Genomic DNA, 24,126 nt, shown 5'->3' with positions numbered 1-24,126 from the left:
GAACATTCCTTTGACTTCATGCTTGGTTTGTGCTCTGACATGCGCCGTCAACTGTGGGACCTTATAAGTAGACACGTGTGTGTCTTTCCAAATCATGTCCAATCAGCTGAATGTATGCCAGGTGGGCTCCAATTAAGCTGTAGAAACATCTCAAGGATGATCAGTGGAAACATGAGGCACCTGAGCTCAATTTAGAGTTTCATTACAAGAGACTGTAAATACTCATGTACATGTGATTTCTTAGTTGTTTTTTTTAAATAAATTATAAAAAAATAAAAAAATCTAAGTTTCCTCAGCAGACTAAAAGCCTAGCCCTTTTAGTGAAAAGATTTTCCACCATTTAGCATGTGGAACAAAAGCTATATAAACAGGACTTCTAGAATTTCTTCAGCTCATGCAAACCACAAATGAACATACTAGTGACAGTCTGTGAAAAACATATCTCAGAATTATCCTGCAGAGTTATTCCAGAACAACAGCTGTTGCATTTAAACTTTATAGAGGAGATCTGAACACCATTCGTGTAACCTGTGAGTGAGCTCAACTTAACCCAAATTTGGAGAATGGGTGCATATTTAAGTAATTACTCATTTCATTTAATGCAGCTGAGGTTGTAGAGATTTGTTTTAGTTTGATTACATTTTAGATATTTACAATTTTACCTTTGTCCAGAGACTACTTTTAGATTTAGGGTATAAGTTAAGGGTTGAAACCTATCCCTGCGTTCAACAGCATGGTCTGGATGCCACTTCATCACAATTTTACTTCCCACAGCCAAGCCTGCTATGCATTTACAGATTGGTGGACCGGGACAATACGGATTAAGCGTCTTGTCCAATGAAACAGGCAGGAAGTTTGACTGGGAATCAAATCCAGGTCCACATAGACGGTCCAACCTTCATCTCACTGAGCTACATGTTCTGTAATATATAAAGGTTGATTTAGTTTATTTATGCACTTTTGATTTTATCTCCTATTAGAAGACATGTAAAGCCCAAAAGGGGGAGGAAGTCATTTTTTATATAAATGTTGGATTTGCATGTAGTTGTAATTTTGGAGAGAAAACACACAAAACTCACACTGAAACTGAATAACAAAGAGCTCACAGACAATGATTTACTGGACAAACAGTCCAAATGAAAGGACTGTAAAGTGTTCAAACTACATGGGTAATGTTGAAATATCTGAAGGCATGATATTTTTCCGTATCTTGGCTATAACTTTAGGACTCAGGTCTTTTTTTTTCTTTTTTTTTTCTCTTTTTTTTTTTCTTCTCCTCGATGTACCAATCCTGGCATGTAATATGCGAAACCAGACCTAAAAAGGTCCAGCTCAAAAAATTGAAATATCCTGAAAAGGACCAGTATTTTTTTGTTTAGTATTTCTGAAAGTAAAAAGTGTATATGCCAGACTCATTGAATACAAAATGTTTCAAGCTTTTGTTTCCTTTTGAAATTTAGGTAATTTCGGCCTACAGCTGCACCCCCCCCCCCCCCCCCCCCAAAAAAATAATGTGCGTCTCAAAACATGAGAATATTTCATAAGAATAGATGTTTACTGTCACTGCATTTATGCAATAAAATTCTAAGATCAACCCCCCCAAAAAAGACTTAGAATACTGAAATTTAAAACTTCTGAAAAGTTCATTTATGCACTCCATACTTGGGTATGGCTCCATTTAATGAATTACTACATCAATGCGGCGTGACAGGAAGGCGATCACTGCTGACATGTTATGGAAGTCCAGGTGCTGTGATAGCAGCATCCAGCTCTTCTGTATTGTTGGTCTGGCGTTTCTCATCTTTTGCTTCCTCTATGGGCCCAGTCAATACAGTAATACTACAGGCAGCAAAGCAGTTACTAATAGTTTTGGCACTTTGGGCAGATGCCAAGTCCTGCTCGAAAAGTAAATTAGCATCTCCATAGAGCTCATCAGAAGATGCTTTCTGCTCTCTATCTCTGCTCCGACCTTCAAAGTCCCAGCTTCACCAGACTGTGAATTATGATATGAATCAAATTATGATTTGGATTAACTATGGAATTGATCAGCTGGTCTCATTTGTTTTCGACAAGGAGGGTTTGGGGACCCTGTGTGCCCTGATGGAACCTACCCAGCGGGCTTTGCTCTCGACGCCTGAGAGAATGGAGTGTGACATGTGGCTCCACTCTCTGTGGAAGACGTTGAGGATTCATTCGTATTCGCTTTTATGGTGGGAGGTTTGGTGCTGATTGGTTTGTGCGCTGCCCTGACCCACAGGAATATTAGCAAGATGGCTGCTTCCAGAATTTTGTCCCCTCATCAGTCCGTCATAATTAATGAGTGGGGCAATGCTGTGTAATCTCAGACTGCCTGAACTTTTGAACTCAAACGCAAAATGGATTCAATCTCAGAGCAAATCACTGCATTGCAAAGGAGTGTACTGCTGAGGACCAGAGAATATTCTTCATAAATTTGGACTCTCGACGGTCAGGGGTGCAGTAAATAGAATTCTATATCTCTCCGCCAAACATCAACATGGCAGCCTTATCGGCTCCTGAAGGCCAAATTCCCTGCTCTTCCCCCAGAAGGACCTACAGCCTTAGCGAAGGAATCCCCCCCCCCCTTCTCATGTACCACCCCCCCAGCCTGCTGTTGCCTAGCAACATCAGACTTTACACACACACGGACAGAAATTTAACTCATTTGCACACGGCGCATGTCTCCCTCCATCCCTACCCCCGTGTCTCTCCACTCCCCCCACCCTGGCTTCCTCCTTGCCACCTCGAAGGCAGCGCGGTTTTTACTGCTGTAGGCTTCAACCCCCAGGCTGGGCGGCGCGGGCCCCTCCTGCTGCGGCCTTCACCCACTTTGCCTCAATTCGGAAGACGGACTACTTCAAGTTCAGTGCACATAAACAATGTCAAATGTATATGTGTTGTCTTTAATTTTGATGTGTGCCATTATTACGGTAAACAAGTAATTGTGGATTAATTGCTGTATCTTGTCTGAGGTAATTGGAGTGTAAACGTAATTGCCCTTTTTTGGGATCAATAAAGTTGTCTGAAGTCTGAATCTCCTAGTTGACAGCTGCATTGACTTTAGACTTGCTAAAAACACAGGACCTTCAATTGTTTGGTGTATCTGTATCTGCTAATAAAACAACTCACTTAAAACAAAAATACACAACTAATCAACTACTGCATCCATGGGGGGAGAGGGGGGGTGTAAAAAATGATCCACGCCACTTTAATGGCTATTCAATACAATATATCTATATCTTAATGTCTACACGTTAATTATTACTACCAAGAACATTTGTAATGTGTGTTAATGGTACACTAGAATGTGTCGGTGATAATGCACATGAAACAGGTGCGAAAAGAAAATAAAGCAGAGGTTCTTAGAAGATGTGGACAACACAAACATATGGGTCAGGCGTGCGCACACACAGCTACTCTATCAGTGGGTGTTGTTCCCAGCTGTTTTTAGCTACATCCATAAATAAATCAAGAGCAAATAAGGCAGGTTTCAATTTACGTCTTTCTAAAGACAGTCATGCCCTCCTACATAAGGATTTATGTACATTACCTCTCTATAAGACTCCTGCTCTTTTGGAAACATTGAATATAATGAAATAACCTCACCTCCACTCTCTTAACACTTACGGTGTGGTTGGTAAAATAATCAATGCAACATAAAAAAAAAAAAAGAAGCACAGTTTAATGAAAATTAAAAAAAATTATCTCTGGCTAAAGATGCACTACTGGTGCTTTCCGTAATTTGGTCAATATAATTTTGAGATATCTGCAAACTATAGATAGTTTAACAGCTGGCAGTAGAACTGTTAGCCATTCATCACGTGAAGACACTACAAATACTTGGCTTTCAAACGCCACTTATAAAACGTCCTAAATAACCAAACTGACACTTATGTCAGTTAAATGTTTCATTTATCGAGGTTGAACTTAATGTGTTTGGATGACTGGTGATTCACTTCTCTGATGAAGAAAGCAAAATGTGTTTGGTATACACACACAAATAAAAATAAAAAAAAAAGACACCTTTTACACTTGCATGAATTTGATCCCCACACTGACATGCAATCCTGTGTGCCAATGAGTAAACTTGTCATAAACTGTGCCAGGCTGCGTGCCAGTGCGCAAAGAAAATTTGGAAATGTTCAAAATTTCTGGCACGCATAAATTTCATGTCACTTTCCTGAACTAGTTGTGAACATTGTGCAAACACCCTGTAATGCGTGTCATTGGGTGCAGGGCTTTGCACAGTTTACGACAGGATTACTCATTGGCATGATGAACTGTGTGCCAGTGCACAGATCAAATACGTTCAAGTTTCAAGGAGGCCTAAGAGCTTCAAATGGGCTGACAAAAGAAAGTGGTATTACAGTATGGTGATTCACCTGTTTTCTAACTCATTCAGCTCGCCCTGAGCGCCTAACGTAGCACTACATTCATTGTGCTCAGTGTGTAGTTTGTTTATAGCAGACGGTAACAGTACAGTGGGCCAAGTTAACCACCGTGACAAACACCAGGCCACATCAAGAATCTTAAATACTTGGTCAAATTGGAATGACTGGGCACTGAATAAGTAACAATATAATCAATTATTACAAAGACCATTTCTGAAAATTATGTAGTTTGTATAAATCATTAAAACACTATGATAACCAGTTATTTACGCTGCCTCAGTGAGGTCGCTTGTATTTACATCACTGTTAAAATGGATCTGCAGACAATATCTATACAACCCCTGGCAATAATTATGGAATCACCGGCCTCGGAGGATGTTCATTCAGTTTAATTTTGCAGAAAAAAAAAAAAAGCAGATCACAGACATGACACAAAACTCAAGTCATTTTAAATGGCAACTTTCTGGCTTTAAGAAACACTATAAGAAATCAGGAAAAAAAATAAAATAAATTGTGGCAGTCAGTAACGGTTACTTTTTTAGACCAAGCAGAGGGAAAAAAATATGAACTCACTCAATTCTGAGGAATAAATTATGGAATCACCCTGTAAATTTTCATCCCCAAAACTAACACCTGCATCAAATCAGATCTGCTCATTAGTCTGCATCTAAAAAAAGGAGTGATCACACCTTGGAGAGCTGTTGCACCAAGTGGACTGACATGAATCATGGCTCCAACACGAGAGATGTCAATTGAAACAAAGGAGAGGATAATCAAACTCTTAAAAGAGGGTAAATCATCACGCAATGTTGCAAAAGATGTTGGTTGTTCACAGTCAGCTGTGTCTAAACTCTGGACCAAATACAAACAACATGGGAAGGTTGTTAAAGTCAGGTTTTAGAATTCATCATAGTACAGAAACAGCATTAGTGAAGGTTACAAATGATCTTCTTATGGCCTCAGACAGTGGACTCATCTCTGTGCTTGTTCTGTTAGACCTCAGTGCTGCTTTTGATACTGTTGACCATAAAATTTTATTACAGAGATTAGAGCATGCCATAGGTATTAAAGGCACTGCACTGCGGTGGTTTGAATCATATTTATCTAATAGATTACAATTTGTTCATGTAAATGGGGAATCTTCTTCACAGACTAAGGTTAATTATGGAGTTCCACAAGGTTCTGTGCTAGGACCAATTTTATTCACTTTATACATGTTTCCCTTAGGCAGTATTATTAGACAGCATTGCTTAAATTTTCATTGTTACGCAGATGATACCCAGCTTTATCTATCCATGAAGCCAGAGGACACACACCAATTAGCTAAACTGCAGGGTTGTCTTACAGACATAAAGACATGGATGACCTCTAATTTCGTGCTTTTGAACTCAGATAAAACTGAAGTTATTGTACTTGGCCCCACAAATCTTAGAAACATGGTGTCTAACCAGATCCTTACTCTGGATGGCATTACCCTGACCTCTAGTAATACTGTGAGAAATCTTGGAGTCATTTTTGATCAGGATATGTCATTCAAAGCGCATATTAAACAAATATGTAGGACTGCTTTTTTGCATTTACGCAATATCTCTAAAATTAGAAAGGTCTTGTCTCAGAGTGATGCTGAAAAACTAATTCATGCATTTATTTCCTCTAGGCTGGACTATTGTAATTCATTATTATCAGGTTTTCCTAAAAGTTCCCTGAAAAGCCTTCAGTTAATTCAAAATGCTGCAGCTAGAGTACTAACGGGGACTAGAAGGAGAGAGCATATCTCACCCATACTGGCCTCTCTTCATTGGCTTCCTGTTAATTCTAGAATAGAATTTAAAATTCTTCTTCTTACTTATAAGGTTTTGAATAATCAGGTCCCATCTTATCTTAGGGACCTCATAGTACCATATCACCCCAATAGAGCACTTCGCTCTCAGAATGCAGGCTTACCTGTAGTTCCTAGGGTTTGTAAGAGTAGAATGGGATTCAGATCAGGGAGACAGACACCCTCTCTACTTTTAGGATTAGGCTTAAAACTTTCCTTTTTGCTAAAGCTTATAGTTAGGCTAGATCAGGTGACCCTGAACCATCCCTTAGTTATGCTGCTATAGACTTAGACTGCTGGGGGGTTCCCATGATGCACTGAGTGTTTCTTTCTTTTTTTGCTCTGTATGCACCACTCTGCATTTAATCATTAGTGATTGATCTCTGCTCCCCTCCACAGCATATCTTTTTCCTGGTTCTCTCCTCAGCCCCAACCAGTCCCAGCAGAAGACTGCCCCTCCCTGAGCCTGGTTCTGCTGGAGGTTTCTTCCTGTTAAAAGGGAGTTTTTCCTTCCCCCTGTCACCAAGTGCTTGCTCACAGGGGGTCGTTTTGACCGTTAGGGTTTTTTACGTAATTATTGTATGGCTTTGCGCTATATAAATAAAATTGATTGATTGATTGGCAAACATACTGGTAGACCAAGGAAGACATCAAAGCGTCAAGTCAGAAAACTTAAAGCAACATGTCTCAAAAATCGAAAATGCACAACAAAACAAATGAGGAACGAATGGAAGGAAACTGGAGTCAACGTCTGTGACCGAACTGTAAGAAACCGCCTAAAGGAAATGGGATTTACATACAGAAAAGCTAAACGAAAGCCATCATTAATACCTAAACAGAAAAAAAACAAGGTTACAATGGGCTAAGGAAAAGCAATTGTGGACTGTGGATGACTGGATGAAAGTCATATTCAGTGATGAATCTCGAATCTGCATTGGGCAAGGTGATGATGCTGGAACTTTTGTTTGGTGCCGTTCCAATGAGATTTATAAAGATGACTGCCTGAAAAGAACATGTAAATTTCCACAGTCATTGATGATATGGGGCTGCATGTCAGGTAAAGGCACTGGGGAGATGGATGTCATTACATCATCAATAAATGCACAGGTTTACGTTGATATTTTGGACACTTTTCTTATCCCATCAATTGAAAGGATGTTTGGGGATGATGAAATCATTTTTCAAGATGATAATGCATCTTGCCATAGAGCAAAAACTTAAAACATTCCTTGCAAAAAGACACATAGGGTCAATGTCATGGCCTGCAAATAGTCCGGATCTTAATCCAATTGAAAATCTTTGGTGGAAGTTGAAGAAAATGGTCCATGACAAGGCTCCAACCTGCAAAGCTGATCTGGCAACAGCAATCAGAGAAAGTTGGAGCCAGATTGATGAAGAGTACTGTTTGTCACTCATTAAGTCCATGCCTCAGAGACTGCAAGCTGTTATAAAGGCCAGAGGTGGTGCAACAAAATACTAGTGATTGTTGGAGCGTTCTTTTGTTTTTCATGATTTTTTTCCTCAGAATTGAGTGAATCCATATTTTTTCCCTCTGCTTGGTCTAAAGAAGTAACCGTTACTGACTGCCACAATTGTTTTTTTTTTCCTGATTTCTTAGTGTTTCTTAAAGCCAGAAAGTTGCTATTTGAAATGACTTTAGTTTTGTGTCATGTCTGTGATCTGCTTTTTATCTACAAAATTAAACAACTGAATGAACACCCTCCAAGGCCGGTGATTCCATAATTTTGCCAGGGGTTGTATATGAACCAGGATTTTTACTAATTCAATAAATTGTACAACAAATAAACAAAACCACCTCCAAGTCAAATTTTTTGAGTGGTTGCATAGATTAATTCAGTTCCAGATTATTCTCAAGAAATATATTCTTTCTGCATTGTAAGTCCACAGGTTAGACTACAAGTCTTTAACAGTGCATCTTTGAGTTATACTAAGTATCTCTTCAACCAAATAATTTTGCCCCTGTTACTTAAAGTACAGTGAGCGCGTCATCTGTGCCAAAGTCAAAGGTTTCTGTCCAGCTGCAGAAAAAACTATTCAACTGAAGCAAATACCCAAATGACAAATACCCTTTAGACATTTTGTCTACTGTACCCCCTCAGGGGTCACTGACAGCTGAGCAATAGTTCATTTTATTTTTTTTTTTGGCCATTACCAAAGCAGCACTTCAGTTTTTGACAAAGTCGATTTCAAATTAGAGCTTTTATAAACATATCTTGCTTATAATTGAACACCAAAATTAACATTCACAAAGCCGAACACACAGACAGCACAGGCTGTGCAATTTATTTATGTACCTGATAAAGCAGCTCAGTGAAGCCCATCATACAAAAACCAGGCATGAGGAAATTTGTCAATAAAGTCTCAGTGTAACCGACAAAGACTGAATATTAAAAGCGCAGATGAAAAACAAAAAAGTTAAAAATGATTGCTGCTTTTACCTTTATGAGTGAAGTACAAACAATAGCGCCAGCATTCACCATGGGGTTATGGGGCTTATCTGCAATAAAACAAAAGCCAAGTTACCGTTTTGTTCAGGTTCTGTGTTCAAACTGCAAACATTCAGGCAAGTTCCTTGATATTCACACAACACGCTTATTGACCCATCAAACATGATATCCAAACACCGATGAGAGTCAACCAAATATGTGCAGAGCACATACTGACTGAAGACTGCTGATTAAAAAGAGTTTGTTATGGCTGCATGAGGTTTTGGTTTCACTTTGTGAAGTAGCCTGGCTAATTTGTGTTTCACAAATTGTTTTACTTTCACGTTTGATTCTCTGTGTGCTGCTATACAATGCTGCTGGAACCTCAATTTCCCTGAGAGAGTCTTCTCAAGGGATTAAAAAACGTTATACCAAATCTAATCATAAAACTTGACCAACCAAGTGTTTATGTATGTACACACACACACACTTATCACAGGGGGTCGTTTTGACCGTTGGGGTTTTTCCGTAATTATTGTATGGCCCTGCCTTACAATATAAAGCGCCTTGGGGCAACTGTTTATTGATTATTATTGTGATTTGGCGCTATATAAATAAAATTGATTTGATCACAGGATGTTAAAAAGTCAGTGTGGCTTAATAAGAGTTTAACTCGCTCAATGAACTGTTGTAACACAGCTGCAGACATTTGGAGCTCGATTTACTCGTATCCCAGATCAGGAGGGCTAAACTGAGTGGGCAATGCAAACTTTTGCAGGTTGGGCTGCAGAGAATTTTGCAGCCGATTTACTGAGTAAAGGCGCAGTAATCTGATGGAGACAACAGTATGTAAATGACGACTGCATGCGTGTTAATGGCTGTAAGAGCAAAATGAAGGACATCAGCCCCTTTGTATGTTACTGGATGCAGGTGCAAGAGATAAATAGGTGCCTCACACCTGCATTCAACGTGTATGAAAGACAACTCCGTACACAAACAGCAGTGTGTGCAGATGTGCGTGCACAGCTCGGAGTCCGTAGAGGACAAGGCATAGCTGTGTGCAGTGGTGGAACTGACAGATGACTGTGTGCCTGCAGAACACACAGCTGTTTGTACGCATCTGACTAGCAGAATGTACATGCACAGATGTACGTGCACCATACCACACACACCCAAAAGTTGTGCGCGTGTTCAGTGTGTGACACGGCATGATAAATTAACTGTAATGATCATAACCTGCAAAACGTACTCTGGTCCACCCGTGATGCACAGAGACATTCATTGTGAAGGCAACAAACCATTAAATATGTCCGAAGTTTACATTTAATGATTTTTTTCCTTATTCTATGTACAAGGAGGCAGTGGCTTCTGTGCCGCTGGAACAGCAGTCTGTCAAGCACAATCAATTAACACCAAGCTTTTACAAAATACACACGTAAGCAGCACCCACTAATTTATTTTTTACCTTGACAAACCATGTTGCATCTGCAAACCTCAGCTACTTGTATGTTCCCTCCCAGAATTTTGCGCTCTGTTGACCCCATAAATGTGAATCTGCTGCAAATCGTGAATTATCCGCAAACCATTAATGAAAATTTACGTAAACTGTAAATACTTTTGCTGTAAACTGAATAAAATATCCATGAAAACAGGTCTCGCAAAACATGAATATCATTCATGAAATACATTTTCTTTCAGTTTAAGTAGTTCACAGATCAATTACTTCAAGAAATCTTGATTACAAACATTATGTCCACAATTTTTTTTTTTTTTTTTGGGGGGGGGGGGGGGTGTCCACTACACTCTTTGAAGTGGGGAGGCAAGCCCTCACTTCTGGTGTCAAGCGCCCGGCCTCGTTGGGCATGACCTGCTCTGGGGACAGTGGCAGGTGGGCAGTTTGAGGAAGTACACCTGTCAATCAGTAACACAGGTGTCCTACGGCAAACTCGGAGGACAGAAATCTCCCGGGGGGGGGGGGGGGGGGGGGGCAGAAGGGCAAACGCTTGCTTGATCTTCAATTTGTTTCATTTATATAGCTCACAGTAAAGCTGCATCAAGGTGCTTCACACAAGTAAGGTCTTACATTACCAACCCCCAGAGCAAGAACAAAGGCAACAGTGATAAGGAAAAACTGATGATTTGAGGAAGAAACCTCAAGCAGACCAGACTCAAAGGGGTGACCCTCTGCTTAGCCCATACTAAGCCAAGGTTTTTACTAAGTTTTACAAAGATGAAGAAACAGAAAATCAAATAACACAACTTTATAAAATAAAAAACACACACAAAAGATTAATTTGATGAGAAGTCCACGCAGGCGTTTGCACCACAGGCAGGGATCATCCAGGCTTCCTCATGCCGTCAGCGGGCCTGTTCATGTGACAACGTCCATGCCGAACTCAGACTGCACATCTACAGGCCTGGCATCTAACATTCATCAGCAGTAAATCAAAAGGAAAGCAGAGAAAATATTAAAGGTCATCACCAGCCGCTAGCTCCAAGCTTCACTAACAGATCCCGAATTTAGATGAAGTTGAGGCTGAGACCAGTTCTGTTGCAAATAAAATAACTTTTAAAAAGTATAGGAAGCATAGTTCCATACTATGCCAGTATGCTAGCCATACAAGGAGGAGAAAAAAAGTGAGTCTTAAGTCTAGAATTGAAAGTCTCTACAGAGTCAGACTGTTTTATCTCCATAGGGAGATCATTCCACAAAACAGGTGCACAATAAGAGAAAGCTCTGTGACCCACAGACTTTTTAATCACCCTAGGGACACAAAGTATCCCTGTGCCCAGACAATGCAGAACTCGGGCCGGTACGTAGGGTTTGATTAGGTCAGCTAAGTAGGGAGGTGCCAGTCCGTGAACAATTTTATAGGTTAATAGCAGAACCTTAAAATCCGACCTCACAGACAGGAAGCCAGTGAAGAGATGCCAAAATAGATGTAATGTGGTCCTGTCCAGAGTCTGCCAGCAACATTCTGAACCAATTGGAGACCCCTAATGCTGGACTGTGGTAAACCAGAAAATACAACATTGCAGGATTCAAACAAATTCATAAATCAGGGTCTCAGCATCAGTCAGACAGGATGGGATGAATCTTTGCTACATTTCGCAGGTGGAAGAAAGCAGTCCTCGTAATGTCTCTAATGTGGAGGTCAAAGGACAATGTGGGATCAAAAAAAAAAAAAAAAAAAAAAATCAACCTAAAGTTCCTCAGTGTGATGTATGACACACGAGCCTAGGCTAAGCGTTAGCTGGTCAAACTGATGCTGATGTCTCGCTGGTCCAAGAACCATCATTTCGGTTTAAAAGTAAGAAATTGCTAGACACCCAGCTTTTCACCGACAAGGCAATGAGATTCAACTGATTTTCAATAAGAATACAGACTATGAAAGCAGGGCCTCATGATCCTTCTGACTTAAGCAGGAGGCGTCAGAAAAGTTGGGTTAACTGGCTTGTGACAGCCAAGCATTCATAGCGACATCACTTTTTGGTCCTTCTATGTCAACTTTTCCTATTGTCATATAGGTTGAGGGGTGGCGTGAAGCCCTGTGGTGAAGTGAAAGTGAGGCACACAGTCATAATCCCACAGACTGTAGCTTCAGACCATTCATTGGCTCCTCAGCCAAGCACATACACCAAATCATGAAGAAATTCACATTTTGCGAGAAGTCCGTTCATGTTTCAGGATTTTTTTTTTCTCTTCAGTATTCATGTCTTGCAATTCATGCGTTGCGGGTAATTCACATTTTGGGGATTAAAAGCTCTCATGTGGACAAATCCCAAATTGCATATTTATAAAACACAAATGTGCTATTTGCACATTTGACAGATGCAATCCTCAACGCAGTTTGTAAATTAGTAGGTAGGATTTGCAAGTGCACTGGTGTTTGTGCACATTTTTACATACACAAACCCTTTAGTTAAACAGGCCCTTGGACTTTAACCCAGTCTTCAGTTGCATGTTCAAATGGTTAAATGTGTTCATACTCTGTCTTTTGCCATGTGGTCAGAAAAACTCTCACATAGTTCCAAGAAGGCTTTGAACTTTCATTATCCTCTATCGGCAAAGCAGCGTATCATTTTCACTTGTGTTTGTGTGTGGACAAGAATCTCAAAAACAGCAGGACAGATTTCCTTCAAACCTGGTGGGAATATTACTTTGACGGCCATCTAGAAGTGATCAGATTTGGGGTAGTCTGGGCCAAAGATTAAAGAAAACATGGTCCAAAGAACACTTGTTTTTTGTACATCTCAACAACCAAGGAGCACACATGGATGATATGAAGCATATATTGAATAATCAGCAAAATCTGTAACTGATTGGTATGAATGACTTCATAATGAAGTCACATGATGACGCTGTATTACTTGTACATTTATATTGTGGTGTGTAAAGCGTGCAGGGTATGTGGCAGCTTTCCGATGCCGTTCATTTTCATTCAGGTCAACTCCGATGCTGTGGTAAGTGGAAGTGTGCCACAGTGCTCTAATTGCACATGATCCCATTACACAACCGGATAAGCAAAGGGATAAGCTGCTGTGCCACAATGCTGCCATGGCTGAAGTGTAGTAAAACACCTACAAAAGGAAAAGCCTTCAAATGACCAAGCTTTAAATTCCAGCCTGGGAATTGAGACATTTCCTCCAACATTCTGGATGGAACTTCCATGCCGGTTATCTTCATAACACATTTATAGCTGTCGTGAGAATTCAAACAGTCAATCACTTACTACCTGTGATACTCAGTAACAGGAGAGGAGCACTGATGAGTGACCATTAGACAACATAATGAGACGACCGACACGGTGTCTCATTATGTTGTCTAATGGTCAGAAAAGACCACAACAGCCGGAGCAATTCACAAGACACTTTGGTCAGATTTAAGACTGACTACATTTACATGCCGTTAATATTCGGGTTAAGGTCGATATTCTGGTTTCTGAATCATTAGGAGTAACCCGTTTACATGCTTAAGCAGACAGAGTTACTCCTGTATACATGGTCACTGGTATCATTTGGAATAGCCCCATCTAACGCACGTCTTCATCCGGTGCTTGATTTGGTCTAGCATTTGTGCAAATCCTGCTTCGTGTAAAACCCCTCACTACACACATTTCTCAAACAGGCATTAACATTTTCTCACTTTTCTCTCTTGTGTAAACACTTTTTTTCTTCTGGGCGAGAAGATTATAAATGGATACAAGCAGAACAATACGCGTGCTCTCCCTTCGCTCACTGCCTCCGGGGGTACGGATGCGGGACCCGCAAAGATTTCAAGTCATGGCCACGGAGCTCTGCGGCATACCGAGACCCTGCGGCGCTGTGGATTTTTTCCGCAAGAAATCTATCCTTGCGGGCTGCCTCCGCATCAAAACAGCGAGTGTAGTCTCTGGACTTGTTGCCAGAGTTGGCGCAGCTCCGCACAGCAGAGAGGGGGATGGTGTGAGTGGCCCGCTGTGGCGTTTACGGAGCCCACAGACTCAGTAAGTGCATCGGAGGCAGAGCAATCGCGGTGCCGTGACTGGCCCGCCAGATAAGGACGCAGAACACAATGCGCTGTTTCTCTCCTTCTGTGGTGTCCAGTGGGTTGCGTGCGCCGCATACAAGTAGTTGCCGTACTCAAAAGACCAAGATTCCTTGCGGATAGGACATGCGCAGAACAAAATAATGTTCCTTTCTATAGGGATAACCCGATGCATGTTTATATGACCTGATATTCGAGTTAGAAAAGGAGTAACCCAGGGGTCATATTCGGGTTTTTAAAAACCGGAATATGAGCATATTCGTGTTTTTGCGGGTGTTTACATGGCCGTGCACAACCGGGTTATTGCTAATATTCTGGTTATGAAAGGGTTATTGGCTGCATGTAAACGTAGTCATTAAGGCCTAGTGTCCACATATGGCCGTCAGCTTCCGGGTGGGCTCCAGGTCAAATCGGAACACAAACCACATCCGAGGCTGCAAAAACGGGGCGGAGTTGAAGACGTGTGTGAGATGCGTATCTGAAGCAAAGGAAAGACTAAAACATGCTGCAAACAGTGAGAAGTGCTGCCTGCTTGAACTGCTGGCACCATATATATGAAGCGAAACCAGACAAAAAACACACGGTTTAGTGAATCAGGTTTGTCAGATACTGATCACTTTAGGGTCAGGAATTAAAGTTTTTTGTTTTTGTTGACGGAACTGGTTAAAGTAATGTATGTTAGATGTGGTGTGTGTATTACTTTGCTCTGTGACGGAGCGTTGTGCGTATTCTATTGTACATGAGGTGTGCACGCTCATCTCATGCTCTGCCTCTTTAAATGCTGCTGGGACAAAAATACAGAATATAAAAACTAAGAAGGAAATGTATGAGGACTAGAGCAGGGAGGAATGCATCACTTGGCATTTCTCTGAAGCCATGAATCCGCTCTGGCATCAACATGAGGGTGAAAGATGAAACCAGCACAAACTCACCGTCGTCATTCAGGAAGAGCTTGTTGAAACGCAAACCACTGGGCTCCTTCCCAATGAAACTGTGGACATACTCCGTGCCGTATTCATGGACAGCAACTGCATACTTCAAAGGCTTTACACACGACTGCAGGCAGAAGGGAACCTTGGTGTCTCCTACTGTGTGTCTAATGACAGTTAACCAAACAGACAAACAATTTAACAGATCACAATGACCACAGATCAACAGCTGTGTGAAAGTGTACACCTTTAGTGGAGAGGGCAATTATTCCCACTTCATATGAGAAGAGTCACTTACAAAATTCATCTACTTCACTAGCTTAGTTTCAATTAGCGATGTGCGCGGATGTTAAGTGACACTTTCAGAATGTCTGAAGGAAAAAAACAAAACAAAAAAAAAACACTACGATGGCTGGGTTTTGTCCTCTCCCAATCATGGTCATTCCAGTGTGGATCTTACAGTGACTTTAATTAGAATAGTTGTGACAACCAGGGCTGTGAAATGAAAATTTTGAAATCAGAAAAATTTGCGGAGGGTGTGGGGTGCGCAGCTCCCCACGAGCTGGGGTCTGGGGCCCCAGAAACCAAATTAATTTTGTATCTAATGATACATTTTCAGCATCTCCTGGAAGAAAAAGAAAAATCTCAAAAGAAGTGCATATTTAAAATGATCCTAGATTCAACCTTTAATTTGAACTGTCAATGATAATGTTGAAATAACAGAATATGATGTGGAAGCAGAACCTGGAATGATTTTCCTTTTAATTGTAAACCAAATTATGTATTAACTCAGAACAATTAAACTACATGAAATTCCTTAAGACTGAAAAAATGGTTAAAGCTTTTCCAAAACCACAGCTAAAGCTTGAACAATATTTTGAAAATCACTGTAAGATATCAGTAACATACCTTATAGTCAAAAAGTCACTTATATCCTTGTGGAAATTCCTATAGATCATTCAAAGCCACAATGTCTTTTTCCAACGAAATAAAGTCTACATTAATTTTAAAAAAGCCACCTAATCTTGTCTGAAATCCTGTTTGAACAGCACAAGGTTCATTTTCCAGAGATGAAAGAAAAAAAAAAAATCTTACTGTGTTTCTTGAGGGCACAAGATGCAGTTTGCTTTTCCCGTTTCCTTTATCTGTGTTCATGATGACAAACTTTAAATTCAACCCAGCGCCAATTCCATGGATTCTTGTCCTTATTAAACTATTTCAAACCGTGTTTCTCACCATCTTCCCTCTGTCCAATGTCGCTCCATGACAGACATGCTGCAAAATTCTTCTTTTAAAAACTTGATGCCTCTTAAAGTATGAAATGTCCACATGCTACGTTTAGCTTGGAGCAGCTACCCAGCAACGCAGTAGCAACCAACCAGTCTGCTTTACAACCGTAGCAAAAAACAAAACAAAATCACAATTACAGAGTATGACACTAACACCACCCACCCCTCCTCCCCATGATGAAATATGCCGAATTCCTCGGCGTTTTCACAGCCCTGGTGGCAACAGAAGGGTAATTCCCGTTGAATGCTGCCATTTCATCTGGGTTTTTTTTGCCCCAAAGTTATTTCTTACAATGTTTAAGAAGCTCCATCTCTTCCTCTGTCCACCCTGACCGTGTGTCTTAGAATGTCATGTGACCATCTGTACATCTTGTGACCTGTAATAGCTTCCACTGCAGTTTTGCACAATATGGCTTTTTACAAGTTGCCTGAAAAATGCCATAAAACTTTTACAATATCTGAGGGTTTTCTCTTCTTGATTTAAATTTGTGTTATCATTAAGCATGTTTGCTATTCACCACTTCAAATTGCATAATTTGGAAGATAACGAAATCCTGCCTCCTGTCAGGAGAGCGCTGCTGCACGGTAACAACCTTATCTTTATGACTTCCTCTGTTAAACAAACATACCTGATGAATTTTACAGTCACCTGTAAGAGAACAAGCTGATCAAAACCCTGACCGACATCACTGCCCTCCTGGTAAGTGCATCATTGTGCCAGTTTTGTGTTTTGAACCTTCATGTTAATTACAAAAGAGTCACGAAAACCCATGAATGTGAACTGATAAACATTCTCATGTCGCTTAAAAGTACTTAATAGAAGATCTTACAATCACGCAGGATTTGGCTCTTATTTTTAGCTAAACATTACATGCGTGCATGTTTGAGAAAAAAAAAAAAAGCACATCAGGATCATTATATGTTCCATCAGATTGCGACATTAAATAATGACATGAAATGTGACTTTGTTTACACAAACCTGCTGAGATATAGAGGACATCCTCAGCAAACTGACAAACCTGCAGGCAGCAAGAATCTCTGAACAGAAACATCATTACAGTAATTTAACTTGTCTCACCTCTGTCCATCGACCGTACACAGAGACACAGCCCACAGGTCGGGGCTGAATTTGGAAAGCTGGGGAATGTAGTCTGCAACCTGATAAAGGAGCAGAGTTGGTAAAAGCATGTCAGGACATCACAGATCACTTAACAGCTATTTGAAGGCCAACACAATGGCAGCATCAACTCTCACGGGTCAAACAGTCACCTGAACATCAATAATAATAATAATAAAAAAAAACATTTTTTTTAAAAAATGGTGGGGTTGGACTGGGACGGAACGTTAGCATCCATTTTTTTGGGGGGACATGTACAACGTTCCTCTGTACATGAGGGGGCACCCATGTTTCAGCAGATTGACAGTTATTTTAGAGATGTGGGAATGGGCTGGTTGTCTGCCTGGGTGGTTCCCATCCAAGACGGCTCCCAGACTTAATTTTACTGGGGGGTACGACCTCAGTAATAGGGAACTTATTTCATGACAGATTTTATTACCTCCACCAAGAAGGTTATGTTTTCATTGCTGTTCGTCAGTAACTTTGTTATTTTAATAGAAGAGTTCATTAAATTTTGATGCCGATCCAGACCAAGGGGCGGATCTTTGATCCTGATCGTCACATCAAAGCAAGATAGTAATTTTAAATAAATAAATAAATAAATACCCTCCTTGGCAAGGTTGAAAGATCAGAACCCACTGACCACCACTCAAGATAAGTGATTGGAAACAGATCAGGATGAGAGTTCAGCAATAAGGATCAATGCCAAGATAGGAAGTCCTTTCAGCTGCTCCCTTGTTTTCACTCAGGGTCGCCACAGCAAATCAAAGGTGGAGCTGCAGGTTGATGTGGCACAAGTTTTACACTGGATGCCCTTTATGACGCAACTCAACATTACATGGAGAAATGTGGCAGGGGTGGGGTTTGAACCGGGAACCTTCCACACTGAAACCAAGCGAGCCAACCACTTGGCCACCACTACCCCTGCTAATGCCAATCAAAGATAAGTACCATATTCTCTGAAGGTCAAGTCACACCTGTCAAAAAAAAAAAAAAAAAAAGCCTCTTGGAGAGGAAAATAAAACCATATATAAATCACACTTTTTTCTGCTCTTTAATTTGGGATTTTTCTGCACTGTTGTAGTGCATTTTTATACTGACATTTATTCTTTTATTACTGCTGTTTATTTGGAGTTTATTTACTTTGATTCTTGTGAAAGCTCTATATAAACAAACAGTCATTCTAATGAATTTTTGGTACACAAGCTGCAGGGTCTCCAAACTAGTTAAAAAAAAACAAAAAAAAAAAAAACTTACATATGACGAACAAAAGATCAGAATTGTGGGTCAGCAGTCAAAAAAAACAAAAGGTACCTGTTCAGGATCTGAGATTAGAGATCAAAGGAATAACCCTTTCACAATTAAAATGAAATCAAGGGAAAATGTCAGACATAAAAACACAGGACTATTGGACCTTAGCTGAGGAATGTTCTCTCAGAGTTAATATTTTCCCTCTGACTTCCATCTGCAAACTGTTTAAAGTAGCATCAACGCAGACACACTGCAGTTATTGTGATATAAAAAAAAGGGGTTTTCAAAATGTGGGAGAGTGAGCCCCCCCCCCAGAGAACCAATGAATGGCTGCGCCCCCCCAGACACACAATTTCAATATCTTTATGTCTTAAACACATTTTAAGAGTGCATTTTTATGGAACCGTCTATGTATTTACACATTTTACAGCCTTTGTAAAAATTTTAAACATGTTTTAAAGAACTTTCTATTTTTCCGTTTATCGTATTTTAAACATTGTTTTTTTTTTTAAACCTTTAAACATCTGTGTTTTTAAATGTCTTTGGCATCACCAACACATTTTAACATAAATAATATTAATTCAAACAGGGATGAGTATTGATAAGATTTTATCTATCGATTACGCTCATTGATCCGACTCCTTGTCGATTCCTTCATCAATACCTCCTGTGAATTTTCTGTGTACTAAAAGTAGGCTTCACAGGTTTTCTATGTCAATAACATTTTATTGAGTCTTAAAGTAAATAAATATGAAATTGGTCACTGGATCCTTGATCTCTGGACATAAATAGAAATAAACAAAGTGTAGTTTTTGTCAAAAGCATTTTCTGTCAGGCATTAATGGCACCAATGTTACTCCATACATAGCCTCTGAACTGAACTCAGCTGGCTGCACGTCACCTTCATAAAGAACGCAGGACGTCTCATTTTGGGAGGGGAAAAAAAAACCCGTTTTAGTCTGTTGTACCTTGTCTGTATTATAATGTTTGGAAAGAGGTGTCATTTGATTTAAACGGTGATTCACTTTGAAGTTATTAATTAGGGCTGGACTAACTTGACTCGGCAGAGAGCGGCACAGCGTTTGGAGCTGTGGGAACGGAACAGAGGACGATTCTCGTTTCTTGCCTGCAACAAGACAAGAGTCCCAGTTAGTGACTTTAATCCATACAAAAGTGACTCATGAGCAACATTTTTGAATGGCTTTGAGAGGAATTAAGAAGGGGACTTGCAGCTTCTGAAAAGCAGCGAAGCAACAAACCAACAAAGCAGTGGGTCGGAGTACTGCTTTGCTGGTTCAAGAACAGGCGCTGCAGAAGTGGTTCATTGCAGACCCGCTGCAGGGTCATTGATCATTTTCCTGATAAACAGCCTCAAAAACAACAGCTGCTCTGAAGGACCGATAAGGGAATCGTTAAGCAAAAAGGCTATCGATGTCAGTGGATCCAATCATTAACGATTCTCGAAAAGAATCAGTTCTCCATACCCATCCCCTGCGCCCACCCCGAAGAACTCTGGTGCCCCTGGTGCACCTCACAGTTTGAAAAACACTGCTTTAAAGTGTTAAATATTTTGCAGTGGCTCATTTCTTCAAACCCAGGAAATTAACAAAAACAAAGATGGCCGTCCAGCAGGAAGTTTAAAGTTACTTACAGCTGACATTTCATTTACAAGTGTATTATTAATAATATGAACACTTTCCTATTCAACTGAATGTGGCAGTGTGTGTTGATATTAAAGGATTATTAACCGAGGAAGCAGGGTTAATCATTCATTATATGGCTGTTTTTGTAGCTGCATTGACATTTTGCACATCCACTTTGAGCTCGTTTGCCGTTAATTCCTCCAGTTCAAACTCATCACTGTAATAAAAAAGTCACTCAGAGAATGGTCCTCTTCATCGCTCATAATTTCTTTGTTTGCTTTTTGTTTTATTTTGCTTGTAAATTTATTGTTTAAAAAGGGAAATGTGTGTCGCCTTGGTTCCTTCCTCTTTTCCAGGTGGCCTGCTGCTGTCAAACATCATCACCTGCAGTACATCGACCCCGATTCTACACTTCAGCCTTCGTGAGAAAGTCTGCAGAGCATAATCTTGTATGAACCTTGTGGGATTTAACCACTTATGGGGACCGCCGCTCCCATTTTGCAATATTATACACAGCATTTTGTTTTTGGCTGCAATCACCAAAGCAGTCGCGAAAAGTGCAGTTTTTTTTTTGGTTCCCAGTGGAGAAGAAAGGACGAGGCAAATGTGAGAGGTCACGTCGGTAAGTACACAGCTAACCAGAGTACCTGTGTTCTCTCGTCTGCAAAACCGCCACAACATGCTTGAGTTCTTGGTCATAAACAAACCGCAACACATGTCCACTTTCCCACCACATCGTCACTTTTTTTTTTTTTTTGCATTTTCACTTTGTGTGTAATCTGCCCAAAATCTCAGAAAGTGCTGTGTTTCTGTCCCTGGAAGTAGAGAAATTACATCATATTTTACCCCTTCAGTGCCTGCCCTCAAACGAGACTGCGCTGCCCAGTCATCATTAGTGGTTAGTGAGCTTGACTTCAGTGTGGAAGGTTCCTAGTTCAAAACCCACCCCTACCACATTTCTTCATGTAATGTGGAGTTGCGTCAGATAGGCATCATACGGCGTAAAACTTATGCCAAATCAACCCCAAGTGAAAATAAGGGAGGAGCCAAAAGGATTATCATTATAGTTATTATTACTTTTACTATCATTATAGTTATTAGTATTATAATAACCAGTGTCACTCTGCTTTGTGCACCACATTCTCACACTGTGGCTCATTCATCTCAGGCGCTGGTGCCACCTGCCTGCATCTTATTTATTTATTACATTTTAAAGTAGCTATCTGAACTGTGGTTCTGGCCCTCTTGTAAATCTGGTGTATTTAAGTTACTTTTCCCCCACATAACTCAGGTGCTATGACAAAACAATTTCCCTCTGGGAATAAATAAAATAATCCATCCAGCCATCTTTCCAAAAAGTGACTTGTACAATAGAGCAGGAAACCACCTGCATTATAGCACTCAGAATGTTTTGCACAGGGGAGAGTTGACAAATATATAGGGCACACTTGGAATAAAAAAATAACTAACTAACTATAAGAAATAAAGAAAACCACACACACCTGTCCTTCAGAGTGTTTTTTGGCATTTTCGTACAGCTCATCAATATGGGAGGTGAACATCTGGAAGTCTGGTATGACAAACTTCTTGCGGAAGGCCTGAGTGAGCAGGACAATGTTGCTCTGGACGCACCTGATAAAATATTGAGGGGTGCAAATCAGCAAAATCGATCAAAGTTCCAACACAAACATGAGCCAGTTTAGTGTCGATGAAACCACCCTTTGACACTTCCTCCACAGAAGGCTGACATCAGGAGGATCAGTTTAATGGAATTCACCCAGTTCAGACACAGATCTCACACACCTGGTCAGCTTCAGTCTTTGGGCTGGTGTCTGTACCTCAGGGTTATAATGGCTTGCACAGATTATAAAGTTAGAACACCACTAATCTTTTACGTTTGAACAAATGTTAAGAGCCATTTTGTTGGGCTGAGTTACACATATTAACACAATATCCCAGCGGAAGCAGAGCGAGATGTGGAGAACACCCTGGACAGGCCGCTAACCTACCACAGGGCTGACACACAGAGACAGATACACACTCTCCCTCAAACAAAATATCAATTGAGAGTTTCCAAATGACCTTAACAGCATGTCTTTGGAAGGAAGTTTAAGTACCGAGAGGGAACCTACTCAAACACTGTGGGACTACGCCAGTGGTGGGCACAGATAAACAAAAAATTAACTTCGATAACAGATAAGATAACTGAAAAGTTATCTTTGATAAAGATAAACCGATAAACCACCCAAAAATGTATCGGAAGTTACAGATAATCGATAATTTCCAGTGTTGTCTATAGGACATTTGCAGTTACTAAAGAGCTGAAATTGATTTTTAACACGATCGCTTTTGAAAGCATCAAAAGCGGTAAAAGACCTAAAGAATAAGCAAGAATGTTTGACCATGCTGACCCCTGCAGGAAGCAGCACAGACAAATCCTGAGAGCACCCTGGAAGTGTCATCGCAATTGCATGTTTTAAAACTTTTATGTTGTAAAACATTCACTCAATATTAGTAAGCAAGTAAATTTATTTATATAGTGCCTTTCACAAACATAAGGCCATGTACACACGTTGTTGGGTATTTGTAAAACCGAATATCTTACCCTTTCAGTTTGGGGAAAAACTTCATCCACACTATGTCGTTTAAAAAAAAAAAAAAAAAAAAAATCCATCCACATCGAACCGTATAAATGTGTTGTAATTAGTCTGCCAAACCTTTGGGTGGCGGTGCTGATTAAAACTATCCAATCAGGAGCCTTATTCTCTTGTCGTCACTTCCACAAAAACTAAAAACATGGCGCCAACCTCGTTCATGTGGATCGTAAGGAGTCGGAATTACTTCTAACCGTAGTTTTAGAATACAAAGTTAACAAATATATGCACACAAAAAGCACCTGGACAATGGACAATACCAAAACTTTGAGAGCAGCCATGTACCCAGACGTTTAATACTGCCATGAACACTCCTGGCCAGTAGATGGCAGTAGCGGCCTTGAAAAAATGTCAAACAAAATTCCAGATAATCCATGTCTGCTACATTTAAGATGCGTGGAATTTAACAAATGCAAATACACCAACATCTATAAACCCAGAGAATATATTCACGAGAGTTTTAGCCACTAGAGTTTAATGCTGTTATCTGTGGACCCTGAACAGTGTGTCTGAAACGCATTTGTCCTGTTGTGAACGTCTGAGATTACCTTATGCTACCCATAATGCATTGCTGCCTGGCACAGCATGTGCTCACAAAACCTTAAAAATTAACATTACTTTAAAACAAAAACATATCTGATATTTTTGCGCAAACATAGAAAGGTCCAGGTCAGATTCTAACCAGGAACCTTCCTGCTATGAGGCAGCAGCAGGAATTACAGCCATTTGTACACATAACAGATGTTTTTCTTAAAAAGATAAAAAGCTATAGTTTGGTAGAAGGGATATGGAACTACGTAGATCAGAGGTCTCAAACCCATTCCAGAAAGGAGCAAGAGGGTGCAGGTTTTATTTGCAACCACCCACTGATAAACATCACTTTGAGCAGGTGGAATCAGTTGATCAGTGAAATCGCCTGGTGGAATCAGTGGGTGGCTGCAAATAAAACCTGCAGCCCCTCGGCCCTTTCTGGAACGAGCTTGAGACCTCTGATGTAGATGGAATTGGAAAAATATGAATTATTTATTTTTAAAAAAACAA

At 40.3% G+C, this 24,126-nt stretch overlaps 1 protein-coding gene and 1 long non-coding RNA gene across 4 annotated transcripts in view; one reads left to right on the top strand and one right to left on the bottom strand.

Moving 5' to 3' along the window:
• Positions 1-24,126, bottom strand: part of glsb (glutaminase b) — a 77,942-nt gene that overhangs the window by 46,585 nt on the left and 7,231 nt on the right. For all 3 annotated transcript variants that reach the window (XM_034186868.1, XM_034186867.1, XM_034186866.1), the window contains exons 4-7: positions 21,934-22,063; positions 17,499-17,578; positions 15,135-15,298; positions 8,688-8,746 (exon numbers count right to left, since the gene is read on the bottom strand). In XM_034186868.1, coding sequence (XP_034042759.1) covers positions 8,688-8,746; positions 15,135-15,298; positions 17,499-17,578; positions 21,934-22,063 — 433 coding nt within the window. The remainder of the gene's footprint in view (positions 1-8,687; positions 8,747-15,134; positions 15,299-17,498; positions 17,579-21,933; positions 22,064-24,126) is intronic.
• On the top strand, positions 131-23,935 carry LOC117525067. Its single transcript, XR_004564948.1, has 3 exons — positions 131-567; positions 22,947-22,953; positions 23,923-23,935. It is a non-coding gene; the product is annotated as an uncharacterized LOC117525067 (long non-coding RNA).

This window comes from Thalassophryne amazonica, chromosome 14, assembly GCF_902500255.1.
Source record: "Thalassophryne amazonica chromosome 14, fThaAma1.1, whole genome shotgun sequence".
In the NCBI taxonomy this organism is placed as follows: Eukaryota; Metazoa; Chordata; class Actinopteri; order Batrachoidiformes; family Batrachoididae; genus Thalassophryne; species Thalassophryne amazonica.
The sequence above is the reverse complement of the archived record's forward strand: the minus strand, read 5'-3'. Positions and strand labels throughout refer to the sequence as shown.